Source organism: Drosophila sulfurigaster, chromosome X (genome assembly GCF_023558435.1).
Source record: "Drosophila sulfurigaster albostrigata strain 15112-1811.04 chromosome X, ASM2355843v2, whole genome shotgun sequence".
Lineage (NCBI taxonomy): Eukaryota > Metazoa > Arthropoda > Insecta > Diptera > Drosophilidae > Drosophila > Drosophila sulfurigaster.
Window position 1 is genome coordinate 23,168,762 of NC_084885.1, and position 27,573 is coordinate 23,196,334.

The 27,573-nt window shown below is 40.3% G+C and overlaps 4 protein-coding genes across 5 annotated transcripts; 2 read left to right on the forward strand and 2 right to left on the reverse strand.

Annotated features, from left to right (window-relative positions):
- The first annotated feature begins 39 nt into the window (after positions 1-39).
- LOC133848691 (uncharacterized) lies at positions 40-1,980 on the forward strand. The gene is made up of 3 exons (XM_062284349.1): positions 40-614; positions 676-1,402; positions 1,484-1,980. The coding sequence occupies exons 1-3, from the start codon at positions 221-223 to the stop codon at positions 1,728-1,730; spliced, it is 1,368 nt and encodes a 455-aa protein (XP_062140333.1). The 5' UTR covers positions 40-220; the 3' UTR covers positions 1,731-1,980.
- Positions 1,981-2,568: 588 nt separating this feature from the next.
- On the forward strand, positions 2,569-3,672 carry LOC133847075 (uncharacterized). Its single transcript, XM_062281838.1, has one exon. It carries the CDS (start codon positions 2,864-2,866, stop codon positions 3,326-3,328), a length of 465 nt encoding a protein of 154 aa, XP_062137822.1. The 5' UTR covers positions 2,569-2,863; the 3' UTR covers positions 3,329-3,672.
- A 718-nt stretch (positions 3,673-4,390) lies between these two features.
- On the reverse strand, positions 4,391-13,149 carry LOC133848777 (uncharacterized). The gene is made up of 5 exons (XM_062284473.1): positions 10,763-13,149; positions 8,758-10,661; positions 7,262-8,407; positions 6,368-7,008; positions 4,391-6,075 (listed from the first exon to the last, which is right to left on the reverse strand). The coding sequence occupies exons 1-5, from the start codon at positions 13,147-13,149 to the stop codon at positions 4,786-4,788; spliced, it is 7,368 nt and encodes a 2,455-aa protein (XP_062140457.1). The 3' UTR covers positions 4,391-4,785.
- Positions 13,150-13,490: 341 nt separating this feature from the next.
- Positions 13,491-27,412, reverse strand: LOC133847076 (putative mediator of RNA polymerase II transcription subunit 26). Of its 2 annotated transcripts, none has more exons than XM_062281839.1 (4): positions 27,214-27,412; positions 15,897-16,105; positions 15,747-15,837; positions 13,491-15,680 (listed from the first exon to the last, which is right to left on the reverse strand). In XM_062281839.1, exons 2-4 carry the CDS (start codon positions 16,079-16,081, stop codon positions 13,491-13,493), a joined length of 2,466 nt encoding a protein of 821 aa, XP_062137823.1. In that variant the 5' UTR covers positions 16,082-16,105; positions 27,214-27,412. The 2 variants fall into 2 exon arrangements, with proteins under 2 accessions (XP_062137823.1, XP_062137824.1); XM_062281840.1 differs by lacking the exon at positions 27,214-27,412 and adding an exon at positions 17,902-18,111.
- Between the last annotated feature and the right edge of the window lie 161 nt (positions 27,413-27,573).

A 27,573-nucleotide genomic window follows, 5' to 3' on the forward strand; every position in this document is an offset into this window, starting at 1 on the left:
GTAATGCTATCGATAATGATAACGATGGTGCAACAAACAAACAAAGACAATTGTGTGTATTTAAACCGGTTAATTGGCTGCTTCAATCGGTTTCGATAACAGTCACCTACGTGTACTTTAGATAATTGAAGCCTTAATTGAAGCTGATGAAAGAGATCGCCTTGTGCGTAACTCAATCATTCGCATAGTGAGCAAAGTACGCACAAGAACACTTAACAAGATGTCAACGCCCCAGCAGCAATTGGACTTCATTGAGCGCCATCTCGTCTACGATATCTCCAAATACTTTGGCAAGGATACAACTTTGATCGCCCATCGCGTTCAATGCTCCACCGGTCTCGATGGCTTCATGTCAGCGGTTTACACCGTCGAACTCGATCTGCAGATCGACGACAGTCGCGTGAAGCAAGAGCTCGTCCTTGTCAAGTTCATGAAGGGTGAAAAGACGTTCCGTGAGTCGAGCAAGGCGTACGTTCAGTTCGCCAACGAGATCTTCCTCTATGCCGAGATCCTGCCCGCCTACGAGCAACTGTTGCGCAGCAGCCATCTCAACACAACGCTGGTGGAGGAGTTTGTGCCGCGCAATTATCGCGCCCAGTTTGGCATCATTGAGGGTGAGTCGCCAGAAATTACATCATACATTTCCTCATCCATTTTCTTTTACTTCTCTTGCAGGCTTGAGCGAGGAGCGTGAGGCTGTGCTGGCCTTGCAGCATCTGAAGCCCGCTGGCTATGCGCTTGGACCACGTCTGACGCTGCGCCACGATCAGCTGGACGCCATGTTCGGTGTCCTGGGTCCTTATCATGCGCTCGGCTATGCGATACGCATCCTGCAACCGCAGGTGCATCAACGCCTGCGGGCCGGATTGGTTGATTTGTCGTTTGTGTCCAAGCCGGACGAGGCGAATCTCTTCGCAGTTCTTTATCGTGCGGCATTTGATCGCTTCTATGGCTTCTACGATCGTTGCCGGGAGCAACTGCTGCAGTCGGACGGGGAGAATGATGTGAAATTCGCCGCAAAGCTGGAACAGCTGCGCTCAAGATACTTTGAGCAGCCAACTGAGATTTTGGAGCACATTCGCACCGATTCTCAGTCGAGCAATTTTAGCACATTCTTGCATGGCGATTTCAATCGCAATAATGTTCTGTTCCGCGAGGATGACGGCGGCAAGGTTGACAACATCAAGATGATCGATTTCCAGGAGTTGCGCTATAGCACAACGGCCATTGATTTGAGCTTTACGCTGTACATGAATACGCCACCGGAGGAGCGTGAAACGATCTTTCCGCATCTGTTGCGTTTGTATCACAAGAAGATGCACGAAACGCTGGAGTTGGTGTTGCAGCGCAACAAGGATTCGCTTAGCGAGGAGCAGCTTGAGCAGCTGCTCAACGATTACAGGTTGAACGAACCCTCATTACATTAGCATTAACATTAACATTACCAAATCATCTAATCTAATCTCTCTCTCTGGTTTTGCAGCTTTGAAAACTTTGAAGCGCATTTCAAACGTTATGCCTTCTATGGCGTCATGATCTGTTTGCACTTTTTGCCTTGGTTGTTGGGCAACGAGGCCGATTGCGATCGTCTCTCTAAGCTCTTTGAGACGGACATGCATGGCCCGGAGTTCCATCAGCTGTCGATCGATATAGCCGGTGACGAGGCCAATCACCGCATGTTTGCCATGGTGCGTCATGCTTATGAGCAGGGATATCTCGATTGGATTTAATCTTAATCTAAAATCCGACGTGCCAATATTATCAGAGACGTTTGATTACCCCGACTGCCTTCATTCCTATATTTTGTGGAAACTTAGAAACTTGTGATGCATCTAATTATTATTACGAAGAATGGCACAATATTGCAATATATTTTATATACTATTATAATCAAAATGAAATGTAATTTCCTAAATATACACACAATTGTTAAAGTCTATAAAAAGCCGTCAGTAATCTATGGCAATTTGTAAACAATTATTTAAATTTTGTAGTTTCTTTTTTTGCGCAATTGATAAGCAGCTCGCTGAAGGGTTTTTTTTTTTTGCTTAGCAATGGCGAAATGCAAATACACTAACCATACTTTTTAGATTTATTATTACTCCAATTTCATGTATTACAAAAAGCCAGGTTCAGTATTCATTTAACTTTATTTAAAAACAGAATTTTATTTGAGATATTTATAAACAAAAATTTGACTTCTGATATTCTCCTTTTCCTTTCTCATGTAATATTCTTTTCTTTCTTTTCTTTCTTATTTATTCTTTTTTTTCCTTGCTTATGCTATTTTTATACCCGCTACCCATAGGGTAGAAGGGTATTATAACTTTGTGCCGGCAGGAAATGTATGTAACAGGTAGAACGAGGCATCTCCGACCCTATAAAGTATATATATTCTTGATCAGCGTCAACAGCCGAGACGATATAGCCATGTCCGTCTGTCCGAAAGAAATTATTGCAAGTACTTACCGGATCAAATTTCACATGCGTCAAACGAAATCACGACAGGGTTATGCCCGCTTACGTCAGGTAGGGCAAGGGTAGTTAGTGTTATCAGCAAAGTCAAGCTATAGTTGAGTTCCAAGTTGGGAGTTGTGGTTGGAGGAGTGAAAAGTGAGGGCAGTAGATTGACCTTGATTCACATTTTGTTGAATTGCGTATGACGCCAACATTTCTGGTGACATATGGCCAACAACACAGAAATTTAGAGAGCAGGAGAGAGCCGAAGAGAACGACGAAAGTGTTTTGTTTTTATTTGGGTATTTGCACAACTGTTGGCCGCAAAAAAATGAAGAAAGAAGAGAGCAATCTCTCTATATATAAAGGGGACGTCAATTGGAGCTTAGGAGTTTAGAGTGCAAACATGCGTCAGACTTTGACATTGGTGTTGATCGGATTACTGGCTTTTACGACAGCGACAGCCAAGGCAAAAGAGCAGGCTGTTAGCTATGCGTCGGCTGGGAGCGAGGATATTTATTTCCAGCCCGGAAGCATCGAGGAACAGTTCGACGAATCTGATGGCTACGACGGCGATGATGATGATGATCAGGGAGAGGGCGAGGAGGAGGAGGAGGAACTTGAGGTGAAGCGTGGCGACAACATCGAAGCCATTGGTGAGGATGCCAACAGCTGTGAGTACAGCTGTCCACGTTATTATCGTCCAGTTTGTGTGCTCCGCAATGGCCAACCGATCACCTATGCCACGCCCTGCGAGTACTACAATCAGCTGCGTTGCACCAATGTGGCACGAAGAGTGGCAAAAACAGCTGCAGCAGTGGCAAAGCTTCCCAGCTTCGAGTTAATGTACAACACTGCGTGCAGAGATTGAATCTCGACTTCATTCTAAAATAATATACATTGAATTAGTCATAGATGGCACACAATTCCACATGCAACTTGAGTGTGTTTGTGTGTAGTTTTTAATATCAGTTTTTTTTGTATGTACACTCGATTTATATACAACTCGAATGTGCTCTTCTTTGCCTTGAGCCAGTCTCGCGCTCCTCATAATTATCAAAAATCCCTTATTCGAGACAGAGAGAGAGCTTACAACATAGTTTACTTAGGCTTAAAAATATAATCAATGTTAGTCTTACTTGTGCTTCCACAATAAAGTTTATCTAAATATCTAAGTAATGTATTGGTTGACATTCTTAAATTGTGTAATATCAACGTTTATTTCAAGTGTTACAAATGGAAGAAAATTAATGGATTGTGAATTGATAATGTAAGAACAAAAATATGTGGAATATGAATTGATAATGTGTAACAAAAATGAGTTTATAATTAGGAAGTGATTCTCAATTATTATAAACATATTTGGACATTTTAATATGTGTTTTTTTTTTAAATTGTGGAATATATACGCCTATGTATTTCAAAAGTGTTACAAACGGAAGAAAATCAATGAATTGTGAATTTATAATGTAAGAACAAAAATACGTGCAATATCAACGATAATTTTGTGAATTGATAATGAGTAACAAAAATGTGTTTATAATTAGGAAGTGATTCTTAATTATTATAAACACAAATTGACATTTCAATGTGGCTTTTTTTTTTAAATTATCCAATATAAACGCTTACTGCAAAAGTGATAACAAAATGTTGATAATTAAGAGAGTGATTCATAATCTAATTACTCATCGAATTATATAGATTATAGATGAATTGATAATTTAAGAAAGGGCTTAAAATTCAAGAGTGATTCTTAATTATGGTACATCAACGCTTATTTCAAAAATGTTTTAACTGATAATATGAAAAAAAAATGTGTTTATAATTAGAGAGTGATTCATAATCTAATTACACAACGAATTATATGGTTTATAGATTTGTTAGAGAGTTGAGAACCTGATGGAGTAAGTTATTATTACTATTATGACGACCAAACTTTGTGAGTTTTAAGTGTGTCTTGTCTATATGTAACATAGATGTATTATGCATAACATTATATATAGACAAGACATATTAAAAAACGACAAAGTATGCTCGTCATAATAATAATAGAACTTATTCCATTGTTCCATCAGGGTTTTAAACTGCCGAACAAATCTATAATCTACACCATTTGTTGTGTAATGTATAACATATTAATTGAGCATATATCACTTCACTTATAAATACGATATTAAATACCTATTACGTATTAACAAGAGTGTGTGTCAACTCTTAAAAAAAAAATATAGTGTGTTTTATGAACTATGACAATGTTGATCCATGTGGCGATGGTTTCAGGTCTAATCCGGTTTAAAGTTCATGTCTAATGCAAACAAGGACGTTTGCTTAAAAAGGTTTTATACTGTCTATTGCAAACAAGGACGTTTGGCTAAAAACATTTGTCCGGGGTCCACATAAGTGTTGCGTCGCTTGGCGATGCGTTGCAGAATGGGCAGCGGCTTGGGGGGGGGGAGCGACGGCAATCGAGGAATTCGGCAGGATTTGGATTTGCTGCTGCTGCTGCTGGGAAGGAGTTGCTGATTTTCCAGTAAACGATGTGTGCCAGATTACGTTGGGTTTGTTGATGGGACGCACCGCCAACTGTTGTTGCTGTTGTTGTTGTGTGAACAACTGCTGCATATCGTTAGGATTCAATGTCTTGCGACGTTGCTGAATCCGAGGCATCGTTGTCGGTGTCGACGTCGTCGTTGTGTTTAACTGCAGCGTGGCGGTGACATTGCGTGACTGCAGCTGACTGAAAAGCATTCGCGGTATTGGTGGCTTGGCCGCCTTTCTGCGTAGCTCGTTGTATAGCTGATGGATGGCACGTTCGTGACTAAAGCGAGTGTCACGTAAACTGCTCTTGCTGATGATGAGTCCGTTTTGAAATTGATACAGCACCTGCATAAGGAACTTTTTCAGGTCATCATACGGATGGATGACATCAAAGTTATCCACTTGATCGCGATGACTCGAATAGCAGTGTTGTATGTACTCATCGAATCCGCTGTTCAAGTGCTCGGCGCACAAGTGGCAGGTGCCAAAGCGTTTGCAATGATCGAGCATGTGACGCAACGTTTCCAACTCATCCACCGAGGCGTACATGCAGAACGAACAGTGATAGATAATCGTGTTCTTCACCAGTCGAAAGCTAAATGTATCCTCTGCATCCGAATGCTCCACGGTTCCGTGTTGCGCAATTGCCACACTCGATGGCATCAACACCCGACACAGATTACATTGATAATACTCGTTCTCGGTACTTCCCATTTCGATCAGTTCGTTGAGTTCGCCATCTGTTAGATTCTTTAGATCGTTGGCCAGATGCGCCTCGACTGTCATGTGTTGCACCAACTCTGGCCACTCTTTGTACGTCTTGTCGCAGTAGCCGCATTCACGCATTTGACGCACATCACAGGCCACCAACGTGCGGCGATGATGGACATTCGGCAAGTGCTCCTCTAGCAGTGCCTTGGCACTCCCCTTGAAGCCGTAGCATACCGGACAGCACAGCTGTGGTTGCACACAGAAGTAGAAGGGATGCTCGGGATGCTTGATCGCCCAGTGTTGCGATCTCAGTTCGTCAATGTTGTGACGCGTCTCCGTGCAATGCGAGCACGCGAACTCGTACTGCTTCTGCAAGAGAGGAAGAGAGAGAGAGAGAAAGCGAGATGTCGATTAGGTAAACTTTATTAGAGATTACAAATAAAACAAGCTATAAATTAAGCCTCCAACTGAACAGCTATTGGTTACTATCGATAACGATAGTAGTCAGATATCGATTGAATTGGCTGTTTTCCTTGATTTATAATTTTTTTTAAAATTACAAATCAAACAGCCTATAAAATAAGCCCCCAACTAAATAGTTATCCGTTACTATCGATACCGATAAATATAGTAATATAAATGTAGAAGCACAAAAACGTACCTGAGCAGACGCAGCGTTATTCGTTTGGTCATCCTCTTCATCCGACGACAACTCGATGGGTTCAAAGATCTGAATGGCCTGCGCATGGTTATTGGAAGCGATTGCCTCAGGTGGCTCAACGTGACCCTTTGACGAAAATATTTGGGCCATGTTCCAAAAGTCATCGTCGGGCATGTCATTGGACAAGCGATCGAACTGCTGAATGGGTAGACCTGGCAATCCGGGATGTTCCTGCGTCATATGAACGGCGACAGGGCGATACTGAGTGTGTCCAAAGTCACAGTGGCGACACTTGTACTGAAAGCGATTCAAATGAACCTGCAGACAGTGATTGCCCATCTTGTGTAAGCTGTTGGTCGGCTCATAGCATGTGTTGCAAATAAAACCGAGTGTTTGGCGATTTTTGCACTTAATGCGCAGATAACATTGCAGCGGTTGGATGCGTTTGCTGGCATGGCTACGACGTATGTGATTGATGATTCTCGTGAGATCCTTGTAGCCGAAATCGCAATACGGACAGCAGTACTGATACATACGCTGGTGTGCCACCGCCGTGTGTCCAATCATCTGTTGCTCGGTGGCGAGCACAGCGTGGCATAGATTACAGAACCATTCATCGGTCGAAGTGTGCGGCAGATTCACTAATTTAAACAAGAATGGAAAATTATATGAGACAAAGCACACTCGACTGTATCTTTCACATTGTTATTGTTATACCAAATACAACGTTTAGTATATAAAATCAAACGTGTGGAATTTTTTTTTTTTTTAGCATATTTTAGGTGTAGTTAAACATAGTATAATAAATCAAACTTGTGCAACATTTCAATATATATTTATGGTATATGTATTTGGTATATTTTGTTAGTTATTGTATTTTTTAGACAAACTTACGCGACTTGAACCAACGAACTCCCGCTAGCTTGGTGTGCATTGTCAAATCATCACGCTTATGGATAATCACATCGACATCAGCGCCCAACTTTGAGGCATGCTTGATGTGAATATGGCGATCGATTAGGGAGCGTTTCGGCGCAAACGAGCTGCACGCACCGCATTGATAAACGTATCGCTTATGATACTTCAAATGTTCTAGCACCTTCTCCAGTATTAGTAGATGATCCTCATAGCGACAATGCGGACACTTAAAGCAATCTCCATAGCTGTGTTGAGTGCTCAGATGCTGGCTCAACCCCATCTCTGTGTCGAAATGCTGGCCACAGTCGGGTACACCGCACTTGTAGCGCACCTCCTTGCGCACAAAGTGAAAGCGTGGCGTGACCACCATTTGTTTTCCAGCTACCGGCGCAATAGGCAACTCAACCTCGCCGGCATTTGGCTGAGCTACGCTTTGGGCTGATGTCGATGCCTCGACTGTGGTGACGAGCTCCTGTTGGTTGGGTTGGCGAACATCCGGTATCGCTTCTTCGGGGGGATACGCTAAACGTACCGCTAACTCCCTATGCTGCAGCAGATGATTATAGAGATCCTTGGAATAGGTTAAATGCTGGCATTCCCCACAATGCAACTGTCCTTGGCCACCACCGTGTGTCTTGGCAATCAGATGCATTTCACTCGGCCTGTAGATCAATTTGTTGTTAGTTCGTCGCAAACGCAACTCCTCGATCAAACGGCTCAGGAAATCCTCCATTTGCTTCTGAGCAAACGGTTGCTCCATGGCGCTAACCCAACACTTGGGCATTGCAACCCCATCGAATGCGGCCGTGAGGTCGAGGAAGTGTTGCTGACAGTTTAGCTTCTGGAATTCCGAATTGTGCACGGCACGCACGTGTTGTAGCATTAAACGTTGATCCACGGTCGTCTCCAGGCAAATGCTGCAAAAGTATTCGTGACGGTGATGCATGTGCTGCAGATGGGATCGCAGTGCTATGGGTTTCTCGAACATCTGGCTGCAGAATTTGCAGATCAATGGACCTGCGTTTGGATTGCTGCTCTTGTGGTAACGCACATGGTTGACAAATGCCTCCTCGGTCAGATTGACATTGCATCCCTTAAAGGGACACGCATAAAGTCTGTCGTCTGTGCAAGGTTGGGAAAAAAAAAAACGCATTAGGTTAAGCTACTTAGTGTTAGTTTTTCTTGAGTGAATTAGAGAAACAAAGGAACTCGCTCGAAATGCTCAGGCTTTTCCGACTCACACAAATGGGATCTGACTTTTCAATGTATTGTGTGCTGATCCCTGATCAACTAAGGTATTCTATTTATAATCTTACCCCACTCCCGCTATTATAGAGATTACAGGGACTCTTAAGGAACATCTATTATCAAATCCCTCTAAAGATTTCTAGATTTTTGCTTTTCAAACTGTGGTTCAACTTTATCGATACCCTTCGATATTTTTATTTGATAAAATGATCTAGGACACTTACCGGTAAATCCTGTGTCCTTAAGTAGCTCGTCGATTATAGCACAGATGGACGTATTGTTGTTTGCTTCCGCCGCATTCGTCGTTACTTCATCTAGCGTTGTTAGAATAATCGTTTGATTAGTGTCGCTCGCGGTTGCTGCGCTTGTGCTGAGTGCCAATGGAGCACGTCGTTCCTTGAGCACATCTCGTATGCGTTGACTTAGTGCCACAGAGGTGGACAAATTGGGTTCCTGCAGCTCCTCGCGACTGGCCAAACCGTGCTGGAGAACACCATGCTGAACATATTCGTCGACATCCTTGCCGACATGAGTGCAATAAGAGCACTGCAGATAGTCCTTCGGTCCGAAACTGAAGCTGTGGAACTTCATGTGCTCCCGTATGCACATAACTGTGTGGGAGCAGTAATTGCAATTTGGCGCCATACAACGGAATCGGTTGCCAGCGATTTGTGTGCGATCTTTCCTTGGTGGTGAACTTGTCGGTCGGTGTTCAATAGAAATGTTGATCTCCGCCGGAATGGGACCCTCATAGTTTTGGGTAAGGCTCTGGGTAATCACGTAGTCATCATTGGTGGCGACAGGCAAAGGCACCGTCTCGCCCGTTATGAGAGGAATGGATGAATCAGCGAGACTATATACATGATTGATTTGGAGTCCCAATTCCGAGTCGCGATTTATAACATCGGGCACATCCACAGTCGTTGGCGGTGTCTTGGCGCACAGAAACTCTCCGACACCGGCGGCGTTCAGCTGCTGTTGCTGGTGACTTGGCGGACGCGATTGGGCGAGTAACAAACTCCTAAGCGTTGTATTCTCGTCAACGGGTTCTCGGGGCACAGCTTCCGATTCGATTCCAATTGCTTGCTCGGCCTCTGGGACTAAACGATCTCCTGTGAAACGACGCACACGCAGCTTGGGCAGCACAGGTTCTGGTGGCGCAACTTCAACAGCTGGCTCCGGTGGCTTAGGCGCCACAATTTCAGCCACATGCACTAACGCCATATGCTGCAGCTCCTCGCGAATGCTCAAATTATCGGGCACTTCCTTGACGGGTAGACTGCACTCAGTACAGCTGCCGTTCCAACGCAGCGACGGATGACTGCGTGTAAAATGATTTTCCAGACCTTCTATCTCATTCGAGAAGAGAAACAAGCAGTCTGGAACTCGGCAATAATATGCAGGCTTCAGGGTCGGTGAGCCTCGCAAACGGAATGCAACATTCTGCACACAAATCATATACTGTATGGGGATTATTTCGGTTTCAGATGGCGATACCGTAGGCGCTGATGGCAGGTCGACTATCACTTCAGGTTGGGAATTTAGTTCCGGAACTTCGCACTCGAGGGAGCTGTGGTCGGGTGAATTTGAGGGTTTGCCCTTGACGTTACTGCTGCTAGCACTTCCGATGCTATTGGTGCTGCTCGACGTAGAGGAGCGACTTCCACGACTCTTCAACTTATTGCAAAACTTGTTAAAGTTGCGGAATAGTGACTTGTTGCTGCTGCAGGAACCCTTACGCCTTTGTTCCGACGTCAGTTCTTCCTCTTCATCTGGCTCCAATTCATTTTCCTTCTGTTCCTCCACATGCGGTTCCTGTTCCACGCCCATGTCCACGTCCACGCCTAACACCTGCTGTTGCTCTATGTTCTGTTCAGACGTCTGTTGTTGATCCAAGTCTTGGTTTGCGTCCGGTTGCGACTCTGACATTTCCTCATCTGCCTGTTCTATTGCGACTTGCGGTTGTTGCTCTACTTGCTGTTCCACTTGCTGCGGTTGCTCTACTTCCTTTTCGGGCTCCGGTTGTTGAGCTACTTCCGGTACTTCCTCTTGCTCTACGTTCCGTATTAACTCTTCAGCTGTTGATAATGGATCTTTTTCCGCAACGCTCACATTAGCCAATAATTCCCTGGCATAGGCAAAGCCGATATAGCAATTGATACTTCCAGCTTTGGAGATGGTGTGTCGTCCACATCGAGCTCTACTTCTACGTCTACGTCTGAATCCGACTCTGCCTCTGCAGGAGGCATCGTAGTGTCTTTAACTCGCTCAGCCTGCGAAGAGCTCTGTAGATAATCACTTTGTTCCAGCTTGCACTCATTGATTACCAGCAGCTGCTCCTCGTCCGGCCGAGTTGGCGGCATGCCTAGGGTGACACTGCCCATCGATTCTTTTTGAGGCTCAGTCACTGGCTGACTGTTGGCTTGCTCAGGGGGCTCCGTCTTGGCCTTCTTTCTGATAGGCTTCGTGCGCACTTTTGGATTCGTCTTGGATGTTGGCGACTGTTTCTTTTTATTAAGCTTCGCCATCTCACTCTTGTGACGTGCAATCAAGCGCTTGGCTGCCGCTTTTGAATTGGCCGCGGGCACATTTTCGGTAGTATAGATAGTGAGCTGCTGATTGAGATCCATCTGCGTGGGCTCGGAGATCTCATGATGAACTTGCAGATGCTTCTTCAAATTTTGCTGGCTCAGTTGGCAAAAGTTGCAAAGGCGACATACATAGATCACTACCGGTGCAGTCCGTCGATAGGACGGTAGAGTTATTAAGCGCGCTCCGGGTTTACATTTCAACACATGTTGATCCCCCTCATGTTGACGATACCGGGGACTTTTACAGCTCGAACACTGAAATTTAAATTCGCCGGTGTGACGCGCATAATGTTCAACCCAACTTGTGTTCGCTATCTCCAGCTGCTTCTGGCAAAAGACACACACATGATTATATTTGGGAAGCGATCCGCTTGTGCGGTAGATTGGACGCGTGAGCTTCCCGGCTCGCAAGTTCTCCAGCTCGTTAGGTGGCAAACGAGCACCGTAGAACTCGCCGTGATGTTGAACATAATGCGACATTGCGAATCTAACTTCCTGGGCACAAATTACACAACTGGTGACGGCCGATGACTGTGAATGCCATTCGGGATTGACGTTCTTCACCAGACACGTCGCATTCTTCGTACGAGCTGAGTTGTTTTCTTTCTTCGACTCCTTGAGCATTTGCTCTAGTTGAGCACAACGTGCAACACGCACTCGGAGTTTCTTGTTTGTCTTACGACGCAAAACCTGTTGTGCCTTAAATGCAGCACGATTAAAGCCCCGACCAGCCTCATAGTGACGTCCGCGACGCGCCACATTACGTATATACGGTGCAAACTCAGCGCTGGTGCTGTTACTAATACTGCTACTTGTGCTGCTCCCGCGTCGTTGAGCGGAGCATGCCCGACGTCCGGTGGCGTGAATCACATCGTTTGCATAATACATTTGGGCAATGTCATCGTTGAGCTTTTCCAGTTCACTGCGTTTGGATTTCTTCTTGGGCGGTGGTGGGAGCAGATTCTCAGCATCACTTGCAAGCGCTGGTGGAACTGCGGCCTTTGCCGCTGGCTGATTTACTGCCTTGTCTGGAGACTCGTCAGGGTCTTTGCGGGGTCGCCCCCTTTTGCGTTTGGGCGAATCAGCATTTGCCGCAGCCTTTGAGGAGTCTCTTTTTGGCCTGATTGTCCGCGGATTGAAGACATTCCGGCTGAGCTGTGTCTCGTTCAGCGTTAGCTCGTTCAGGCGCGATCGCCGCTTGCCGGCCAAAATATTTTGCGTTGAGATGCTGCAATTGTCGCTGGTCTTTTCGAACATGTTGGCCAAATTTCTATTGACACGTTGCTGCGAGGACTGCGCAACTTCAATTTTCTCAGCCGTCACCTCGTCACTAGCATTGAGCTGTTGCTGTTCTCGTCGATGGTCGACGAGATCCTCGTAATTGAGGCTGACACCACCAAAGAGTTCCAACTTATCGACTAGCGGTTTACTCGCCGTCGGCATCATCGATTTGCGACGTTTCAATATGCGTTTCAACTCTGGCATTTCTTTCAATGGTGACTTTGTTGTATTTATTGCATCGCTCGGTATAACAACCATTGCGTGCGCATTGGGTCCCAGCACTACTTTTAGCTTTGGCAGCTTGGGCATCCCTTCGGACCCTACTTTTTCTTGCTTGCACTCGATTGCACGGTGTTCAGCATTTTGTTCAACATTCGGCTGAGCCACAGTCGGTACCGGATCATCTTCGACGGCAGTTTCCTGCGGTTCATCGTCCTTTCTTGTTGGACTTGCAGTCGACTTGCTGCCCTTGGGATGTTTACTTTGGCTGCGATTGCGTTTTGCGGACATTTGATCCGAGTCTGCCGATTCCACTTCGGATTGTTTGTTCGCTAATTGTTGCTCGTGAGTTTCAACCACGCTTGGTGGTTCATTTTCAACGTTGTCTGTATTATCTGCCGTCGGTTTCTTTTTCTCCTTGTTCTCGGTCGAATTCGACTTTTCCGCTGGACTCTTATCATTGCTCGAATGCTTTGTCTTTTCTTTTTTCCGGTGTTTCAGGTTTATTGGACGTTTCGTCGACATCCTCGTCTTTCTTATTTTCCGATTTGTTTTTTTTCGCCGCACTACACGAATTATGCTTTCCGTCAGAATTATCCGTTTTATCCGTGTCAGCTTTATCGACTCTAACCACTTTCTTCGACTTGTCCGCTTTTTCTTTATCAACCGTTTTATCACTTTTAGGCACTTTTTCCGAACTATCCGATTTTTCTTTATCAAAATGAACGGTTTTTGCCACTTTATGGCTCTTACTCGATTTGTTTGTTTTATTCGACTTGCTGGAGCTTTGCTCTTCACTATTATTATTGTCAACGCCGATGGACTCTTCGCACTTATTGGTTTTATCACTATTCTGACCTCTTACCTCATTTGTTCGCGAAACTTTTTTCCAAACTCGCCTTCTTTGGTATCTTGAAGTCGAGCTTCTTGTTGGTGGTGCCCGTCAACACCACATTTCGATACGATGTGTCTAGTTGGACATTATCGCTCTCCATGCGGGATGGTGCCGCAACCGCTTGTCCGTCGTCTAGCTGCTTCTCAGCTTCTTGCAGCTTTCGCTTTTTTTCTGCCGCCGCTGCCGCATCCAGCTGTCGTTGCTTTTCAGCGGCTTCAAGCTGTCGTTGCTTTTCGTCTGCCTCAAGCTGACGTTGCTTTTCGGCTGCCTCAAGCTGACGTTGCTTTTCGGCTGCCTCATGCTGACGCTGCTTTTCGTTCGCCTCCAGCTGACGCTGCATCTCCTGCTGCTTGGCCTTGGCCGCCAGATGCTCGCGATAAGTGCGCGGTGCCCCTGAATATGGCGGACCGTTGATGTTGTTGTTGCCGGGTCCTTGAGGGGCATTGGATACACCGCCACCGAGACTTGTAGCACGATTGAACATGGGTCGGTTATTGTAGTTGAAATTCGGACTTCCGTTGATAAAGTGACCGTTGTTATTATTGTTGTTGATCCAGCCTGGATTATTATTATTGGTGTTCCCTCCATTCGGATTGCCACCGGGATTGTAGCTATTGTAGTTGCCTGGATTATTGGATGCCTGCCAACCGGATGGACCTCCACGCCGTTGGCCGCCTTGTGGTGAATACTGTGATCCTGTTGGGTGTTGTTGAGGTTGCTGCTGCTGTTGGGGTCCATTGCTCTGACCCCATTTAGCACGACGTGGATCACGTGAGCCCGCACCGTTGATTGCACCAAGATTGCCATAGCGTCGAGTACTAGAGGCCTCTTGTCCATTATTAAATCCGTTGGCAAAACCATCAACATTACCTGTCGACAGGTTATTCAGATTCGGTGCCCTATTCAAATTGATTGAACCATGCAATGCGTTCGGCATGTTCAAGTTGACATTGTGCTTGCTGTTGTTGTTGATGTTTGCTGGAGAGCCAATCACCGGGATCGATTTGGTAGTTGGCGGCGATGTGTGAGTCGTTGGTTTTGCCGAACTACCGCTGGGTGATCCAATCACTGGAATGGACTGAGGTAATGGAAATTCCTTAACTGGAATGTTCTCCTTTCGGGGCCAACTAGTCGGACCTTTCGCACTCGATTGAATGGGTGACACACTTGCCTTGGGTGGTATTTGGATGGCATAGCTTCCACTGCGACCACGTGGATCAGTGCAATCAGATGGTGAAGCAGGTGTTGTTTCCGGTGTAGCCGCCAATGCCGCCAACTTCTTGCGCGCCTCCTCTAAAGCAGCAGGTGCCGGAGGATTCGATCGGCGCTGAGTCTCCGCATCAGCTATTGGAACGGGAACAACCGCTGGTCGTCGCACGAAAACTGACGACTTGGGTAACGTGGCATCGGTCAACGAAGTTGGATGCATTGGCGTTTGTGTGTTCCTTGGAGATCTACGCACATAATCCACGCGTCTGCTGCCAATCGACGAGTCTATGTCGGATAATCGGGCAGCAAGTGAGGGTTCGAGACCCAGATTTACACCACTTGTTGGCTTTGTCGGTTTAGGCGGATTCGAGCGACGCTCAAAGTCAGGCTTAGGTGCCGAAATCTTTGCTGCTACAGGCTCACGATCAACAATCGTGGCAGCAGTCGACCTCCTTTCCAACAGGTCGTCCTGAACAGTTGTTAACTCAGGACTGGGAGCTGGTGGATTTGCACGACGCTTTTGTGATGCAATTGAGCAAAAGTTCAAAGGAATTGTTTCCTTGACAGCAGTTGACATCTCCTTTAGCTGCGCTTTCTCAGCTGCATTTTTAGCTGTTGTTGTCTTTGGGTTTGAAGCCGTTGGAGCTGGTAGATTAGCACATCGCTCTGGTTCCAAATTTGTTGGATTTGCTGTTTTTGGCGTTGGCAATTTAGCTGCCGGCACAAAGGGTTTGGTTTTCGTCTCTGACGCCTTAGCAGCAGGGGCCACAGTCTTTGAACGGCGCAACGTTGCCGGCGATTTCGTCTTGGCGGCGGCACTTGAAGTGGCAGTTGCAGAAGTGCTAGCCTCTTGACTCTTGCCTTTATTCGCTCTACTTGCATTGCGCCTCGCTGCTGTGGAAGTGCTTGGCTGGTCGCCATCTATAACGATCACCTCCGTGGGATGCAATAACTGAAAATGAATGAATGAAATAATGAGTTCAGAAAGTCCGATGAGATCGATAAACTATCTACTTACAGGTTCATATTTGGACTTGACTTTGTTTATCATCGTCTCAATATTTGTCAGCTTCGACTCCGTACAGCGCGCAAACATCGCTGACGACATGCTATTTAGGAAGATTTGATTAGTATTGAAATTATGATTATTTGTAGCAAAATGTAGTACTTCTCGCTCTCCAAGAGTTCCATGAGCATGTTAAGTTTTGTCCACTGCTCTTCGGCCATCTTATGTTTAAAGGTCGTGACCAAGGTCCTCACAAAGGGAGCACAAGCGCGTAACTGCTGCAGCTTTGCCCGACTATATGGGGAGTCCCCATTTACCTCGATGACATCATCCCCTGTGTCACTCATTGTTGGGCCCTTCTATTACAGGTTCTGGTAACATGAAATGAAATCCCCAAATGAGGAAAAAAGAAAAAAATAAATATTATAATTAGGCTTTAAATTATAACAAGTAAGAAAGCTGCAGTGTTCGGCTGTGAGATCTCAAAATATACCAAAATAATATACCACAAAATTACTAAAAATAAAAAATATATATGAAAATATACCAAATATACCATTTGATATATATTTATTTTTTAATATTTATGTGGTATATTAGTTTGGTATATTTTAAAAATAATACTGCAACATTTGGTATATTGATATGGTTCTTCATTCAATAGTATATCTTGATATCTTAGTTGCTTTGGCAATCAGGTATATTTTGCACACTAAAAATACAAAAAATAAATATATCATATGGTATATTTGGTATAATGATATGGTACTACATTCAAGATATACTATTGAATATAGTACCATATCAATATACCATTTGATATACTTTTTATTTGTAGTGTGCAAAATATACCAGATTGCCAAAACAAAAAGACTCCTCCTAGTAAGTAGGGGTTTTTGCCTATACAAAAGTATTTCATTAATAATTTCGACAATTTAGATCTGACCGCAACCAAATCAGGAATCACAATTACTATAGTTTTTATTTTGTATACCATTCGCGACTCGATTTTCGATTTTTGTTGATTTGCGGAGGCGGAAGTGGGCGTGGAAATATTTTAAACAAACTTGAACTGCGTGCAAACATAACAAATACTGTAGAAAATTTATAGCTTTATATCTTATAGATTCTCGGATCTATGTGTTTCATACGGATAGATGCACATAGCTAAATCGTCTCAGATGTTGACGCTGATCAAGAATATGTATACTTTATGCCTGTTACACACATTACCTGCCGGCTCTAAATTATAATACCTTTCTATTTTATGGGTATACAAATTAAGAATATTAAACTTGATAGTTGTTAGTTGTTCAGACTTTTTTTTAAACTGCTGAAAATGTAGACTGTCATTCTGACAATTCCTTTTCTCTATCTTTCTCTTTCTAGGCTCACATTACAGTATGACAGTTGTCATGTAACTGTGTTCTCTTCTTCTTCAATCTACGGTCACACTTGAACCTACATTTCTTATGCGGCTCTTACTTTTTCTTTCCCTCTCTCCATTTTTCTTTCTCTGTCTGTTCCGAAAATCGAGTCCTTAAAGTTTTATCTGTTCTGTTGCGCAATTCGCCTAACAAGATCCAAATCTATATTAAACCGATAAATTAGACACATTCAAACGATATCTTCTAAAAATAGTATTTTGTCGTTATTAAGTTTTCTCGGAAACTCTCTTTTATTTCTGTAACTAATTTTCTCTTCTATTTAGTTCATTAATCTTTTTTTCGCATTACTCTCTCATTAGTGATTATGATTATGAATATGTCGTAAACGCAAAATAAAGTCTGCCCAAAAAGCAGACACGAAATGACACAAAACACGCGACCATCTCTAGAATTGCATTCGAGAAACATATGATGCTTTGTTACTTAGAATACAAGCTTATTTGTTTGTATGTATGTGTGTGTAAGCGGCATACGCGTACACATGTGAACGAATTGGCAGGCAACACAACAACAACGTCTATTGTCTGTTGGTAATTTTTTTTATTTGCGGCCTAGCAAAAGCTTCTGCACACCGCCAACATAAATTAATATGCGTTTCTAACGGCGGCTCAGCTTATGCACACATACACAGGTACTTTGACCGCACTACAACTACAACTGCAGTTAACAAAATTAAATAAAAAAAAAATTGAAAAGGAGAGAGAAAAAACTCTACGCACCGTTTCCTTAAGCACATCAGCAACAACAGTAAAATTTGCAGCACACGCGCCGGTCTTTTTTATTTGTAGTTGCACTTTTTACACACTTGCAATATTTACACTAATATTACACACTATTTTTATTTTTATATCACAACGCAAAAAAAAAACACAAAAAAAAGGAGATTTAGCGAGACAACATAACACGCGCTTAACTAAAATCGACGCGCAGTTCCTTCGTTGTTGAAATTCGAATGGCAATTGAGAATCAAAGTAAATAAATGTGTGAGCCAAAGGCATTGTCGAGTTGCCAGACTACTGCGTTTTTGTATTTCTTTTCAACACAACTTTCACAAATACGCTGCGTAAGCGTAAGGAATAATTGCAAATAATTTTATTTACAAATGTAAACAGTTTGCTGCATATATACAATTGCGTTTCATTTATTAAAAATGTCCAGTCGAAAGACGAACAGTGTGGCAACTCGCTGCAGCTCAACAACAGCAGCTGGTCACGAATTCGCCGTATTTCGTTTTGTTCTTTTTTGACGCTGTTGCTTGTCGTGCATTTAGTTGGTGGCATTGCTGTTGGCGCCGCTGTTTGTTTGTGTGTTTGTCGCGCTTGCGTAAGTGTGTGTGTGTAGCGTTCTCAGGGTGGCTAACATGTCGCCCTCATTTTGACGATCTCTTTTGCTGTGCACATTCTTACACTCAACTGAGAGCAATATGTAAACATTTTTCGTCCGGACGAAACACACACACATGCAAGTTTTGGTGCTTCTTGCTTATCGTATTTTACCCACACACATACGCATCCGAGTGACCAACAGTGAGTATCGGAATATACATACATACATACATATACATATAATATAATATTGCGAATATGTATTTACTTTTAAATTATTTTACGAATTAAATAAACAAAACATAACAAAAACAAAGTTTTATATTCAGCAAAATTTTCTGCATACTCAGCATTATATTTACAAATATACTACAGTGCCGAAATTAATTATTTTCACATTAATTATGTCACATTGGACATGTGTCCTATTTCTTCTACTACTTTCTTTATAACAAATGTTGTCGGATAATATAATTAGTTAATTACGTTTTATTTGAAATTTTAATCTCTCGGGAATGAAATCGACTGAAATGAAGTGATTTCAAAATTCTTGTCTTCAACAATTATTTTAATGTGCTTTGAATGATGCAGAAAAAATGTTCGATTGCTTTTTAGATACCTCCCCCCTCTTTAATAGAAGCGCTATCATGGCTTTCGAATATTGGGAGAAATTTAATATAGTGAAAGAAGTAAAAGTAAAAAGTAAAAGTCAAATCGAAAATGTGTTCACCTTGGCTGTCAGTTTTTTTTAATATTGTGAAAATATTTTTAATATTTACATATGGGTAATACTCTCACACTGAAAAAAACATAAACTTAAACAATTTTAAAAATAAGTGAAGCTTATTCTTAAAGCTTTGGGTTAGCACTATATTTAGAGCTAAGATTGATTTTAGGAACTTGTTCTATTTACGATAAAATATATAAATTCGTTCATTTTACATTGCGCACGAATTTATAAATTTTTGCAATTATCAGAACAGAAAACATATTCCAAAGCCATTCTTAGCCCTAATTAAAGTACTAATCTAGAGCTATAAGAGTTACCTTCTTTTTATTTTTAGAATTGTTTCAGTTTATGTTTTTTGCTCACTGTAAAGATGGTCGCACGCGATATCCGTCAGAGAATTACCCATATAATAAACAGAAACTTAATAATATAAAAAAAAACTGGTGAGTCGCCTATATTCTCGGAAATTTCTTGGATAGCACCCGTAAGCAATTTTGATCAATGTTGTCACATTTTATTCCGACAGTAATCTGGTTCTAAAGTTATAATTGCTATTTATAAAAACCTTCCAAGTGACCGAATGCTGATAGCTGTATTGCTTATAGACGACAACTGGCTGCATCAATGCAATGTAATATAAATTCCAACTATATAGTCACATCCTGTCTACAAGGTCATGATATCTCATTATCGCTCAAAGCTTCCGTTAGCTTTTATTACTGAAACATCATGAACAGAACAGGGGTACGAAATACAAAAAGAGCAAAAAAATAATTACAGCAATTGCAAAAAAAACTGCAACTCTAACGCCGCGATTTGAAATGTTGATCACTGACAGATTAATGAATACTTTGAAAATATGTATTTACAGAAATATAAATTATTCATATATAAATTATTATTATTTATGGATAAGCTATCAATAATATAAAAGCAAACTAATTTTTTAAATATTTTTTTAATTTTTGAATTCCATAAGCTATCAATAATATAAAAAGCAAACTAATTTTTAAAATATTTTTTTAATTTTTGAATTCCATAGAGCCCAATTGGATTCCTATTCGATTTAATTTATCGAGCTCTCAAAAGATCAATTTTCGAAAGACAAGAAATGTTTTCTATTCTGCAGAATTATTACAACAACAGCTATAAACAGTAATTTGCCTCATTTCGAGTTTACAATTATAATTTAAAATTTCATTATACAGCTCGCCAAAATCTGCAGTGCTTTTAAATGATTAAGACTATGGTCCATGATCAAGTATACAAACAATTCGTTCTGTCATCCAATATAGAATATTTCATCCCAATTTGTTGTCTTTCATAGGATTTGAAGTAATATAATAAAGGTTTTGTTGTTTCTTTTCCAATTTCCAATAATTTTGTAATTCCATTTGACTGTATATTTCCGATTTTAAATGTAATAAATTCCTTGTTTTTTTTTTTATTTTCTTTGGCATTGCATCTTTTTGTCATCTTTATAATTTGTCCAATCATATATATATATGCCTTTTTATTTCTCATCCACTTAGTAAATGTATGTCGCTTCTTCATTATTAAAAAAAATAATGCATTTCGGAATGGGGGATTTCATTTTATTCATAATTTCAAAGATATAATATACATATAGCACATTCTTCCTAAATGTACTGATTATATCTGTGGATAAAAAAAAAACCGAACAACTTCGGCTAACCATCGTGTGACATCAGCATTCCAAAATGCGGTCACACATTTTCTCTTTACTCACTTGCTCTCCTTCTTTTGACTGATTTCTCACATCCCCTTGTTCGTCACGTCGCTCACTTAAGAAACACGAAACACGAAAGAGAAACGAAACCGCCGCTCATACAAATACAAATACAAATACCCGCACATGCACGAACACGCTCACAAACACGACACTTTGATAGAGGTTGCGCAAGTAAAATACACACAAATATTCACATGTTCATAGTATAATATATATTGGAGATAGTTCTTGCAAATAATTTGGCGTCGAAAATAGCAAAACGAAAGCAAATAAACAATTAAATCAATAAGCAGCTAGCATACTAAATAAATATATGCTTTGGTAAGCTTACCTGGGTAATATTAACTTTTCCTTTTCAACATCAAACGATGTGCACAGTATCCAAATCGAAGCTTCAATGATGAAAAATGTTTTGTTAAAGCGTTTTTGTAAAAAAAAAAGAAGGTACGCGCTCTCATCACAATGTGACGCCACAACACTCGGCAGCAAACTAAAATTGCGTTCGCATTAAATGTATGTATTGACCTTCTAGCAAGAATCGAAACAGACGACGAGTGAGCAAGCAATCCATGAATTCGTCTCAAACAGAGCTAGCTTATCGTTGTTTACTTTTCGATTTTTTAAGTCGTCTGCCTCCTTGTTATGTTTCTGCTGCCTTTTCTTCGCCGTTCAGTCGACGACTACGACTTCAGCGGTCAGTCTCTGATCGTTGTCGACAGCTGACGTGTGGCGTGAACGAATGGAAAATTGACAGAGACGCAAGACAAAATAGTATTTTGAAAATACTGCGACCTTCCCTTAATACTAATAGATTGAAGGGGCACACTCTTTTCCACTCAATAGATTAGATAGATAGCTAAATAATAATACTCATGCTTGAAGGTAAAAATATGTATTATATTTTTCTCAATAGCAAATTATTGAAGTTAATAATAACTTCATGTACTGGGTTTATGAATTTGATACTCTGCTTGCACAGTTTTATTTTTTATATGATACAAAGAAAGAGTAATACGATCATTATAAGGTTACTATTTTCCTACCCATATTTACTTTTGCTTTTCCGACGTCTTTTGAAGTTCAGTATGAAATATGAAGTCGAAATTATTTTAGTTTTCTTGTTTGTGTGTTTGTAGCTTGTAAATTTCCCTTTGTTTATAATTGATAAGTCAAATAATAATTTACTCATCAGTTTTCTTAATAGGTTGATCAATGTTAAAACATATGAAATTGCAAGCAATTCAAATTGCAGAAAATGCAAGAGTTTTTTTTATTCTCGAGACGATGGCCTTAGTTGCTAGCACTCCCTTCTTTTAGTTATTATATTATTTTGTATAATAATTTATAAAATAAATAAATAAATATAATAAATAATGTTTTTTAGCTTTACTTTATTGACCTTGTACTTTAGATTTTAGACAGTTAATATTCCATAGCACCAAAAACACAGTTATCATGACATATTTTAATATATTTGAAGTGTCACCTTTGCCCCTTATAAAATCCCATAAGAAAATATCTTTGCATGTGAAATGTGGAAATATCGGCGAACATTTATCGGTACAGTTTATCACTCACCACATGTTTATCGAGGTAAGACCCAAACGAAGCTCACCACAACCACAAAATGAAAAATTACTGACAGTTTTAAATTTATATATGATTGGATGACTCCCTTGTTTATAATTAATTGGTTACATTTATATGTTCTACATCGGAGCGGCTGCGTATTATTAGGAAATTCTATCAATTTCTTATTTGGTATTATATGAGTGCAATCTCCAAATTGTTAGCGGCTCCACAATTTATCTAGTCCGATTAATGCCACAACTTTCAAAACTTAGTTGTGACCAAGTTCATAAATTTTGCGCCTCGATATATGTATCAAAATTAGAATTTTTAATATCCAAAGTCCAGCAATCGCTAAGGATGAATATCAATGTCGTCCCAATACTATGCAGAAGTCCAGACGGTCCAAGGAAATCAATTCTTTTCTGGCGAGCCTCATCATCCACACGCTTGCGATCGCAACCTCCATGGTGAAATTCTTGTCATGGGGGTATTTCTTAGATATCGAATCAGTTTTCGTGCACAGTTATTTTAACGATATACAGTGCCGAACATTAGTGGATACATGTTTGACACTTCTGACTTTAAGATGATGTAAAATTCGCAAAAATATGTTCATCGATTTAATTTCTTTTTTTCCAATAATCTTTAATTATTTCAATTATATATAGAAAAAACTAATTTACAAAAAATAAGTTGCATATACATATACATATATATATACAGTAGATTCCGGTTATAACGACTTTCAAGGGATCGACCATTTTACGTCGTTATAACCGGAGGACGCACTAACCGGAAGGAGCAAAAAAAATTGTTTTTTGTTTATTTTATGGTTGCCAGTTCGTAATAGGCTTCTAAAATAAAACAAATTAATTTTTAAATAAAAAAAAAGTTTTTTGAGACATTTTGCGGGTGTAATGCACAAGTGGTCGAGCTTAAACTAAATGACCTCTTCATTGCGCATTTTGCGCATTAACTCACATTTGGCGAAATTACGCATTCAAAAAGCAGAAAAAACTAGAAATATAACGGAATAGGCTATGTGGTCTGCACACGCACGCTGTAAACATTTGTGTGACGTCAGCATTGCACTTCGACTGTCTCTCTCTCTAACAGCAGCGTTGCTAAGGCGACGGCTAAGACGGACAGAGAGAGTCTAAGGGCTTCGTGTCGCTGATACGCACACAAGCAAGGGCGCCGATCACTGATAAATACATACATTTCTAATTACGCCGTTTGATGCTTAAATTTGTTGGCAATTTTACGCTGAATTTTTTTTTCGTCGCTATATCCGGTTGAATTCTGAAAAATTTCGTCGGTATAAGCGGTTAGTCGCTAAAAGCGGAGACGTTGTAAGCGGAGGCGCTTTCATATAACGCGCGTCGGTCTTAAAAATATAAGTTTGTATGGGGACCAACCAAGCCATCGAGTTTTCGTCGTAATAACCGGTCGGACGCTATAAGCGGAGTCGTTTTAACCGGATTCTACTGTATATTTTTTTAATTAAAAAAAATGCCAAAAACAGCCTGTTTTACGTTTGGGCTTTTTCATATTAAAATATACAGGCATGCTCCGGTTTTCACTTTTAGTTTTCGTTTTCGTTTTGGGACCAAAACCGAGATTTTCGTTTTTAGGTGCTCCGGTTTTCACACGTTATTGGTCATCGTTTTGCTATCGGAACGTTTCATTTTTTACTGCTAAAACAGCTGACTTGTGTTTTGGTTAAAAGTAAACAACGCTAAAAAAATGTCTTTGGTATGTCCAATTTCGTGCGTGGATTGGATAAGGATAAGGACATAAGGATTTTTTTATCCTGCATAGTTTATTTATGCTTCCCCTGAATGAAATATATTTGCCTTTTGTCTTTTTTGCAAAGAAAGATTTTAAACTTTCTTTAAAAAAATCAGTTGAACGGCAATCAGCTGTTTCCCACAAAAAATGGGGATGCCACCTTTTTAATGCATTTCATTTCGGTTATTCCAACAATTTTTTTTATAAAATTTTAACGTATAAGTAATTAAATTAAATAAATTAATTTTTAAAAAACAAATTTTACCCAACTTCAACAAATTTATCGCCATCCGTTTGATTATACAAGTATTTTTAACTTGCTTTTTCATTCTATCAAAAGTATGGCAGCTTAGGCGATAACTCATGGTGTCGGACTTATCGGTCGTTTTCAAAACGAAAACGAAAACCGAAAGTGAAAACCGGAGCATGCCTGATAATTTTTTTTAATATTTGGTCCAAAGGGTTAATCTTTAATTACACTTTTAATGTGTATAGGCATATAATTAACTTAATTTTGCATAATTTCTTCTGGAATTTTTGTTCGCTCCGTTTGTATCCTGGGTCAAAGGTCATCAGACCCCTGTGATGAACTTTCGTACTTTACCAGCCGTTTTTTTTGCAGATCTCATTGATTTTTAACAGGATTCAGATCCAGACTCTAAGCTGGTCACTGCATTAGCTAAAAACTTTGATTGGTCAGCTGATTTGTCACGATTTTAGCCGGGTGTTTGGGGTCTCCATCTTGTCAAAGAACCTTTTCACCTATGGGATGAGCACTTTTGTCAACGAAAGCTACGAAATTTTGTTCCAAAATATCAAGATCTTTCGAATAATGCCATCGATTTTCACCAACTGCCCCTGGCTTCATCACGTGACACGGTCCCACACCATCAAGGACCGTCCTCCATGCCTCATGGTTTACTTAACGTGATATTTTTCATGTGGTCGGTATCAGTAGTACTCCTTGCCATTGGACTGAAAGCGGTTTATTTCGATCTCGTCTCAGAGGGAGCAGGTTTTTTTCGTTGAAAGTGATGATGTCAGTCCAATGCTGTGCAGATCTCTGCGTGCTGACGATAATTTATGGACTTGTTTATGGTAGAAGGATTAAGGATTATCTTCTACTTTATGGTCATAAGGTGCTCAATAGCCCCCCGTTAGGGACCGTGGTCACTTTGCGTCATTTTTCTGATTTGGAGAACAGTTCGTGGACAAACACCTAACGATTTGGTGACGTCCCACCCGGACTTGCTCTCATTAGTCATTTCCACAATTTTATTTTCCAAGTTTGGTGGAATTTTTTCTTTTTTATAGAAATTAAAGATTATCACAAAAGACGATCAATATGCGTCCATTTTAATAATTAAATGGTGCTTAACACAAAGTAACATAACAATAATATCGAAATTTTCGGGTTTCCACTATTTAACAGAAGTTAAAATTAGAAAAAATGTTAAAAAAAACATAAAAAAGCCCAAATTTGAAAAAGGTTATTTTTGGCATTTTTTATATAATTTTTTTTTTTAAATATAAACTACTTTTTTTTTTGAAAATTTTTTCTTTTTATATATATTAAAATAATTAAAGACTATTGGAAAAAAAAATTAAATCGATTAACATATTTTTACGAATTTTACATCAACTTAAAGTCAGAAGTGTATCCACTAGTGCTCGGCACTGTATATCTTCAAATTGTCAACGCATTGATCGTTATCTCGATTACAAAATCAAAGCAATGAATCCAAATTCTGATTAGTTATAGTTGAGAATGTTTGAAGTCTTCATACAGTGCAGTCAATGTTTTAAATGATTATATAATAAATTTAATTAACAACATATTTATATGTTGTTGCATTTTAAGGGAACTTAGTGATTTTCACTTGAGTTTCCACTTTTTAAAAACATATTAATAAATTATTATCATTATATTAATATTAATATTACAGTTAATTAAACATCACAATTTTGTATATTCGCACTTGTACTTAATTACATGATAAAAGACTGAATAGAAATATGATCACGATCGATGAAAGACGAAACCTCGTCATTCAATAAGACTCTAAGTGTAATTATTGCTTGCTTTCAGAGGCAAGAAAAAATTATTATAGTATGTAAGTGTTCCCGGAATTGATTTCATCACAAACTCTAAAAAATTTAAAAGCGAAGTGCTTAACAATTTGAAGCTTTTCGTATACCATCCAGGGTCTAGACATTATCTAAAAAATTTAAAAGCAAAGTGCTTAAAATTTGAAGCTTTTCGTATACCATTCAGGGTCTAGTCATTAATCTTAGCTAGATCGAAATACTTCAAAAAACATGAGTTTTTTCTGAAAGACTCCGATTACAGAAAATTCTAATTTTAATTTAAATATAACACTTAACATTTTATTGCCAAATATAATCAAATTAATAAAACAAATATTTTATTTAAAGTAATTGTATAATAAGTAATTTATCAAGAGCTCAAACCTTTTAATTTGGATAAAATAAAAGGATAAGCCATTTATGTATATTCGTTTTAAAACTTAAATACATGGTTTTACAGCTTTCGATCGCATACCGTGTACTTCAAGCTTAAGCAGACGCAACACACACACACACACACACACACACACACACACACACACACACACACACACACACACACTCACATACTTCTCACTTGCAAGAAAAAAAAAAGCAGCGACGGAGAAACGTGAAAAAGGGGAAGAAAAAAATGCCGCGACGCATTTAATAATTATACATATATACTATACATACGTACATACATATATTGAATTTTGATACGCGTAATAAATCACCACACGACCAAGTGCAATATGTGCATAAAGAAAATATTTGTTTATGCTTTACTTACCATTAAGGGCTGGGTGCTGAATTTTTTTTTAAAATCACTTCTAATACATGTGCACTTGTGTGTGCTAGCGCAGCGTTGTTGTTCTTGTTGTCACTTCTGCCGTTAACCGCGCGAATCGCGTGATGCGTACACTTCAAAAGTTGCAGCTCAACTGACGAAAATCGTGCACACATTTAGTGAGCAAAAGCGCTCTCTTGAAGACAGCAAGAGAGCATGCAATTGTGACGTCACAGCGGACAAAGACAATGTTAAATACATATGTATGTATTCATTTATTATCTATAAGTAATCGAAATCAATAATTTCATAAAATATATTTATGCCGATTTGTTTCAATTGTTAATTTAACGCATACGAAAA

Bases quoted from the DNA above. Each gene is read 5' to 3' on its own strand.
- LOC133848691 (XM_062284349.1), top strand. From the start codon at position 221: ATGTCAACGCCCCAGCAGCAATTGGACTTCATTGAGCGCCATCTCGTC. The intron at 615-675 runs GTGAGTCGCCAG...CTTCTCTTGCAG, and splicing joins CCAGTTTGGCATCATTGAGG to GCTTGAGCGAGGAGCGTGAG. The intron at 1,403-1,483 runs GTTGAACGAACC...CTGGTTTTGCAG, and splicing joins CAGCTGCTCAACGATTACAG to CTTTGAAAACTTTGAAGCGC.
- LOC133847075 (XM_062281838.1), top strand. From the start codon at position 2,864: ATGCGTCAGACTTTGACATTGGTGTTGATCGGATTACTGGCTTTTACG.
- LOC133848777 (XM_062284473.1), bottom strand. From the start codon at position 13,149: ATGTCGACGAAACGTCCAATAAACCTGAAACACCGGAAAAAAGAAAAG. The intron at 10,662-10,762 runs GTCGGATTCAGA...TGCCTATGCCAG, and splicing joins ATGCCTCCTGCAGAGGCAGA to GGAATTATTGGCTAATGTGA. The intron at 8,408-8,757 runs GTAAGTGTCCTA...AACCTTGCACAG, and splicing joins TAAGGACACAGGATTTACCG to ACGACAGACTTTATGCGTGT.
- LOC133847076 (XM_062281839.1), bottom strand. From the start codon at position 16,081: ATGAGTGACACAGGGGATGATGTCATCGAGGTAAATGGGGACTCCCCA. The intron at 15,838-15,896 runs GTACTACATTTT...CTTCCTAAATAG, and splicing joins GAACTCTTGGAGAGCGAGAA to CATGTCGTCAGCGATGTTTG. The intron at 15,681-15,746 runs GTAAGTAGATAG...ATTCATTTTCAG, and splicing joins TCAAGTCCAAATATGAACCT to TTATTGCATCCCACGGAGGT.